Here is a 7,500-nt window from a genome sequence, read left to right as displayed (position 1 = left end):
CCACTACTACCAGTACTTCATGTACTACCAATACTTCAAATGCCACCAATACTATCAATACTTCAGATACTACCACTACTACCAATACTATCAATACTCCAAGCACCACCAATACTACCAGTACTTCAAGCGCCACCAATACTACCAGTACTTCAAGTACTACCAATTCTTCAAACACCACCAACACTATCAATACTTCATGTACTACCAATACTTCAAATGCCACCAATACTTCAGATACTACCACTAGTACCAATACTACCAGTACTTCAAGCACCACCAATACTACCAGTACTCCAAGTACCACCATCACCACCAACACTTCAAATACCACCAATACTATCAATACTTCAGATACTACCACTAGTACCAATACTACCAATAATACAAGCACCACCAGTACTCCGAGTACTACCATTACTACCAATACTTCGAACACCACCAACACCATCAACACTATCAGTACTCCAGGTAGTATCAATACTACCAATACCATCAATGCTATCAATACTCCAGGTACTATCAATACTACCAATACTCCAAATACTCAAAGTAACCACAGTGATACTACTCAGATCAATACCACAAGTAATGCTCACAGCATTAGTACCCCGATGCCTTTGATTCAGACTCCTGGTGGTAGTAGTAGTAGTAGTAGTAGTAATAATAATAATAATAATAATAATAATAATAATAATAATAATAATAATAATATCTTTATTGTCATTATTGCTTTCTACTACTCCTAGTAGTACTTTGAGTATTAATACTACTCCCCCCATTTCACAGCTGGAGAACGAGGCTCTGCCCCTCCACGAGGCCCAGAACTTTCCGGAACATCTCGGCCTACTCCTCAACTTCGCCCTCCGGCTGGGGGCCAAAGACCCCCATTTATTCGGGGCCCCACCTTCGGCTCCAGACCCCCATTTATTCGGGGGCCCCGATCTGGTCCAAGACCCCCCATTGGCCCAAGAGCCCCACTTATTCGGGGCCCCACCTTCGGCCAAAGACCCCCACTTATTCGGGGCCCCACCTTCGGCCCCAGACCCCCATTTGGCCCCAGAGCCCCATTTATTTGGGGCCCCCGATCTAGTCCAGGACCCCCATCTGATCGGGGCCCCCGATTCGGCGAAAGACCCCCATTTGGTCAGGGCCCCCCATTTATTGGGGGCCCTAAACTCAGGCAAGGAACCCCATCGGAATGGGGCCCCCAATTTAGCCCCAGACCCCCATCTGGCTGGGGCCCCCGATTCGGCTAAAGACCCCCATTTGGTCAGAGACCCCCATTTGTCGGGGGCCACACATTCAGCCAAAGACTCCCATCTGGTTGGGGGCCCCAATTTGGGTAAAGACCCCCATTTGCCTGGGGCCCCCAATTCAACCCAAGACCCCCATTTCCTAGGGGCCCGAAATTCGGCCAAGGAACCCCACTCACCCCCAGACCCCCATTCACTCGGGGCCCCACATCCGGTCAAGGAACCCCATTCAGCTCGCGACCCCCATTTCCTGGGGGCCCTACATTTGGCCCCAGACCCCCAACCAATTGGGGGCCCCAATTCAGCTCAAGACCCCCATTTTCTTGGGGCCCCACATTTGGCCCAAGACCCCCAACCAATCAGGGGCCACAATTCAGATCAAGACCCCCATTTTCTTGGGGCCCCACATTCGGCCTCAGACCCCCATCCGATCAGGGGCCCCAATTCAGATCAAGACCCCCGTTTCCTGGGGGCCCCGAATCCGTCCCAAGCCCCCCACTTGCCCCCAGACCCCCATCCGATCAGGGGCCACAATTCAGCTCAAGACCCCCATTTCCTGGGGACCCCACATTCGGCCCCAGACCCCCAACCAATCAGGGGCCACCATTTGGCCCCGGACCCCCATTTGGCCCCAGACCCCCATGTCCTGGGGGCCCCAGCCCCCCATCCTCTCGGGGCCCCTGATTGGTCGGCCCTCGAACTCAAGGCCTCCACCCTAGAGAAGATCGTCTGCGTCCTGAACCGGGAAGTGGAGCGGCTGGCGGCCGAATCGGCGCAAGAGCGGCGCCGGGAAGAGGAGCGCGCCGAAGCGCTGAGCCACAAGGTTCGGGGCGCGGGTTCGGGGGGCCGGGGTCTAAGCCCTGAAACTCTGACCCCCTTCGGCGCGCGCCAAACCGGAGTCACTCTGCTTTCTGCCCATTTCACAAGCAAAAAAAACCCAAACTGGAGTCAATCCGGTTTGCCACGTTTCCCCTTTCCGGGAAAGGAAGGTCCAAAGTGGAGTCAGTCTGGAGCCCCAAAGTGGAGTCAGTCTGATGCCCCAAAGTGGAGTCAGTCTGGAGCCCCAAAGTGGAGTCAGTCTGATGCCCCAAAGCGGAGTCAGTCTGAAGCCCCAAAGTGGAGTCAGGCTGGAGCCCCAAAGCGCAGTCAGTCGGAAGCCCCAAAGTGGAGTCAAAGTGGAGTCAGTTTGATGCCCCAAAGTGGAGTCAGGCTGATGCCCCAAAGTGGAGTCAGTCTGATGCCCCAAAGCGGAGTCAGTCGGAAGCCCCCAAGTGGAGTCAAAGTGGAGTCAGTCTGATGCCCCAAAGTGGAGTCAGGCTGGAGCCCCAAAGCGGAGTCAGTCTGAAGCCCCAAACTGGACTCAATCTGGTTTGCTGCGTTTCCCCTTTCCGGGAAACGAAGCCCCAAAGTGGAGTCAGTCTGGAGTCACTCCGCTTTCGCCCCATTTCCCCCGTTTTTCCAACAAAAAACCCCAAACTGGAGTCAATCCGGTTTGCCGCGTTTCCCCTTGCTGGGAAACGAAGCCCCAAAGCGGAGTCAGTCGGACGTCCCCAAGTGGAGTCAAAGTGGAGTCAGTCTGGAGCCCCAAAGCGGAGTCAGTTTGAAGCCCCAAACTGGACTCAATCTGGTTTGCTGCGTTTCCCCTTTCCGGGAAACGAAGCCCCAAAGTGGAGTCAGTCTGATGCCCCAAAGCGGAGTCAGTCGGAAGCCCCCAAGTGGAGTCAAAGTGGAGTCAGTCTGAAGCCCCAAAGTGGAGTCAGTCTGATGCCCCCAAGTGGAGTCAAAGTGGAGTCAGTCTGATGCCCCAAAGTGGAGTCAGTCTGAAGCCCCAAAGTGGAGTCAGTCTGATGCCCCAAAGTGGAGTCAGTCTGATGCCCCAAAGCGGAGTCAGTCGGAAGCCCCCAAGTGGAGTCAAAGTGGAGTCAGTCTGATGCCCCAAAGTGGAGTCAGTCTGAAGCCCCAAAGTGGAGTCAGTCTGATGCCCCAAAGTGGAGTCAGGCTGGAGCCCCAAACTGGACTCAATCTGGTTTGCTGCGTTTCCCCTTTCCGGGAAACGAAGCCCCAAAGTGGAGTCAGTCTGATGCCCCAAAGCGGAGTCAGTCAGAAGCCCCCAAGTGGAGTCAAAGTGGAGTCAGTCTGATGCCCCAAAGTGGAGTCAGTCTGGAGCCCCAAAGTGGAGTCAGGCTGGAGTCCCAAAGCGGAGTCAAAGTGGAGTCAGTCTGATGCCCCAAAGGGGAGTCAGTCTGGAGCCCCAAACTTGACTCAATCCGGTTTGCCGCGTTTCCCCTTTCCGGGAAACGAAGCCCCAAAGCGGAGTCAGTCTGGAGCCCCAAAGTGGAGTCAGTCTGATGCCCCAAAGCGGAGTCAGTCGGAAGCCCCCAAGTGGAGTCAAAGTGGAGTCAGTCTGATGCCCCAAAGGGGAGTCAGTCTGGAGCCCCAAAGCGGAGTCAGTCTGAAGCCCCAAACTGGACTCAATCTGGTTTGCTGCGTTTCCCCTTTCCGGGAAACGAAGCCCCAAAGTGGAGTCAGTCTGGAGTCACTCCGCTTTCGCCCCATTTCCCCCGTTTTTCCAACAAAAAACCCCAAACTGGAGTCAATCCGGTTTGCCGCGTTTCCCCTTGCTGGGAAACGAAGCCCCAAAGCGGAGTCAGTCGGACGTCCCCAAGTGGAGTCAAAGTGGAGTCAGTCTGGAGCCCCAAAGCGGAGTCAGTTTGAAGCCCCAAACTGGACTCAATCTGGTTTGCTGCGTTTCCCCTTTCCGGGAAACGAAGCCCCAAAGTGGAGTCAGTCTGATGCCCCAAAGCAGTGTCAGTCTGATGCCCCAAAGTGGAGTCAGTCTGATGCCCCAAAGCGGAGTCAGTCGGAAGCCCCCAAGTGGAGTCAAAGTGGAGTCAGTCTGATGCCCCAAAGTGGAGTCAGTCTGAAGCCCCAAAGTGGAGTCAGTCTGATGCCCCAAAGTGGAGTCAGGCTGGAGCCCCAAACTGGACTCAATCTGGTTTGCTGCGTTTCCCCTTTCCGGGAAACGAAGCCCCAAAGTGGAGTCAGTCTGATGCCCCAAAGCGGAGTCAGTCAGAAGCCCCCAAGTGGAGTCAAAGTGGAGTCAGTCTGATGCCCCAAAGTGGAGTCAGTCTGGAGCCCCAAAGTGGAGTCAGGCTGGAGCCCCAAAGCGGAGTCAAAGTGGAGTCAGTCTGATGCCCCAAAGGGGAGTCAGTCTGGAGCCCCAAACTTGACTCAATCCGGTTTGCCGCGTTTCCCCTTTCCGGGAAACGAAGCCCCAAAGCGGAGTCAGTCTGGAGCCCCAAAGTGGAGTCAGTCTGATGCCCCAAAGCGGAGTCAGTCGGAAGCCCCCAAGTGGAGTCAAAGTGGAGTCAGTCTGATGCCCCAAAGGGGAGTCAGTCTGGAGCCCCAAAGCGGAGTCAGTCTGAAGCCCCAAACTTGACTCAATCCGGTTTGCCGCGTTTCCCCTTTCCGGGAAACGAAGCCCCAAAGCGGAGTCAGTCTGGAGCCCCAAAGTGGAGTCAGTCTGAGCCCCAAAGTGGAGTCAGGCTGGAGCCCCAAAGTGGAGTCAGGCTGGAGCCCCAAAGTGGAGTCAGTCTGAGCCCCAAAGCGGAGTCAGTCTGAGCCCCAAAGCGGAGTCAGTCTGAAGCCCCAACGTGGAGTCAGTCTGGAGCCCCAAACAGAATCGTTCTGGAGCCCCAAAGCAGAGTCAACTCTGGTTTCAGTCCATTTCCCCGTTTCCCCCGGATCTCAAACAAAGAAAGCCCAAACTGGAGTCAATCCGGTTTGCCGCGTTTCCCCTTTCCGGAAGGTCCAAAGTGGAGTCAGTCTGGAGCCCCCAAGTGGGGTCAAAGTGGAGTCAGTCTGATGCCCCAAAGTGGAGTCAGGCTGCAGCCCCAAAGCGGAGTCAGTCTGAAGCCCCAAACTGGACTCAATCTGGTTTGCTGCGTTTCCCCTTTCCGGGAAACGAAGCCCCAAAGCGGAGTCAGTCTGATTTCCGTTTTCTAGAAAGCTGAAGCCCCAAAGTGGAGTCAGTCTGGAGCCTCAAAGTGGAGTCAGTCTGAGCTCCAAAGTGGAGTCAGTCTGAGCCCCAAAGCAAAGTCAGTCTGATGCCCCAAAGCGGAGTCAAAGTGGAGTCAGTCTGAGCCCCAAAGCGGAGCCAGTCTGAAGCCCCAAAGTGGAGTCAGTCTGGAGCCCCAAAGCAGAGTCAGTCTGGAGCCCCAAAGCGGAGTCAAGTCTGATTTCCGGTGTCTAGAAATAGGAAAGTTAGGTAGGCCCTTCGGCGTGCCAAACCGGAGTCACTCCGCTTTCAGTCCATTTCCCCGTTTCCCCCGGATCTCAAACAAAGAAAATCCCAAACTGGAGTCAATCCGGTTTGCCGCGTTTCCCCTTTCCGGGAAAGGAAGCCCCAAAGGGGAGTCAGTCTGGAGCCCCAAAGCGGAGTCAAACCGGAGTCAGTCTGACGCCCCAAAGCAGAGTCAAAGTGGAGTCAGTCTAATGCACCAAAGCAGAGTCAAAGAGGAGTCAAATTGGAGTCAGTCTGACGCCCCAAAGAGGAGTCAAAGTGGAGTCAGTCTGAGCCCCAAAGCGGAGTCAGTCTGAAGCCCCAAAGTGGAGTCAGTCTGGAGCCCCAAATGGAGTCAGTCTGGAGCCCCAAATCGGAGTCAGTCTGATGCCCCAAAGCGAAGTCAAAGTGGAGTCAGTCTGAGCCCCAAAGTGGAGTCAGTCTGGAGCCCCAAAGCGGAGTCAGTCTGAGCCCCAAAGCGGAGTCAGTCTGAAACCCCAAAGCGGAGTCAGTCTGATGCCCCAAAGCGGAGTCAGTCTGATGCCCCAAAGCGGAGTCAAGTATGATTTCCCGAGTCTAGAAATAGGAAAGTCCGGTAGGCCCTTTGGCGTGCCAAAGCGGAGTCGCTCCACTTTCAGCTCTTTTCCCCGGATCTCAAAGCAAAAAAAGCCCAAACCGGAGTCAATCCGGTTTGCCGCCTTTCCCCTTTCCGGAAGGTCCAAAGTGGAGTCAGTCTGATGCCCCAAAGTGGAGTCAGTCTGGAGCCCCAAAATGGAGTCAGTCTGAAGCCCCAAAGCGGAGTCAGTCTGAAGCCCCAAACTGGACTCAATCTGGTTTGCTGCGTTTCCCCTTTCTGGGAAACGAAATCCCAAAGTGGAGTCAATCTGGAGTCACTCCCTTTCAGCCCATTTCCCTGTTTTCCCCGGATCTCAAAGCAAAGAAAGCCCAAACCGGAGTCAATCCGGTTTGCCCTGACCCCCAACACCCCGCCCCACAGATCCGGAGCCTGGAGAGGAACCTGGCGCAGAAGGAGTCGGCGCTGGCGGAAGTGGAGTCGGCGCTTCGGCGCGCGGAAGAGGCGACCTACGACGGCGTCTTGATCTGGAAGGTGGAGGAAGTGGGGCGGAAGAGGCAGGAAGCGGTGGCCGGCCGGGCGCCGGCCGTCTTCTCGCCGGGTGGGTGGACTTCCTTCCTGTTTCCTTCCTTCCTTCCCTCCTTCCCTCCCTCCTTCCCTCCTTCCTTCCTCTCCTCCTTCCTGACTGTTTCCTTCCCTCCTTCCTTCCCTCCTTCCTTCCTTCCTTCCTCCTTCCTTCCCTCCCTCCTTCCCTCCTTCCTCCCTCCTTCCTTCCTCCCTCCCTCCTTCCTTCCTTCTTTCCCTCCCTCCTTCCTTCCCTCCTTCCTCCCTCCCTCCTTCCTTCCTTCCCTCCTTCCCTCCCTCCTTCCTTCCCTCCTCCCTCCCTCCCTCCTTCCTTCCTCCTTCCTTCTTTCCTTCCTTCCCTCCCTCCTTCCTTCCCTCCCTCCCTCCTTCCTTCCTTCTTTCCCTCCCTCCTTCCTTCCCTCCTTCCTCCCTCCCTCCTTCCTTCCTTCCCTCCTTCCCTCCCTCCTTCCTTCCCTCCTCCCTCCCTCCCTCCTTCCTTCCTCCTTCCTTCTTTCCTTCCTTCCCTCCCTCCTTCCTTCCCTCCCTCCTTCCTTCCTTCCTTCCCTCCCTCCTCCCTCCCTCCCTCCTTCCTTCCTTCCTTCCTTCCTTCCTTCCTTCCCTCCTTCCTTCCTTCCCTCCTTCCTTCCTTCCTTCCCTCCTTCCCTCCCTCCTTCCTTCCCTCCTTCCCTCCCTCCCTCCCTCCTTCCTTCCTCCTTCCTTCTTTCCTTCCTTCCCTCCCTCCTTCCTTCCCTCCCTCCTTCCTTCCTTCCTTCCCTCCCTCCTCCCTCCCTCCTTCCTTCCTTCCTTCCTTCCTTCCTTCCTTC

At 55.8% G+C, this 7,500-nt stretch overlaps 1 protein-coding gene across 1 annotated transcript in view; it reads left to right on the top strand.

Annotated features, from left to right (window-relative positions):
• The window catches only part of LOC309524285 (uncharacterized protein), a gene marked incomplete at its 3' end in the record, with an annotated part of 15,725 nt that overhangs the window by 5,658 nt on the left and 2,567 nt on the right, over nt 1-7,500 (top strand). The window contains exons 6-7 of the mRNA XM_082208742.1: nt 790-2,079; nt 6,536-6,799. Of these exons, the coding sequence (XP_082064868.1) occupies nt 790-2,079; nt 6,536-6,799 (1,554 nt within the window). The remainder of the gene's footprint in view (nt 1-789; nt 2,080-6,535; nt 6,800-7,500) is intronic.

Source organism: Podarcis vaucheri (genome assembly GCF_965113315.1).
Source record: "Podarcis vaucheri genome assembly, chromosome: Z".
In the NCBI taxonomy this organism is placed as follows: Eukaryota; Metazoa; Chordata; class Lepidosauria; order Squamata; family Lacertidae; genus Podarcis; species Podarcis vaucheri.
This window is presented reverse-complemented; position numbering and strand designations above follow the sequence as displayed.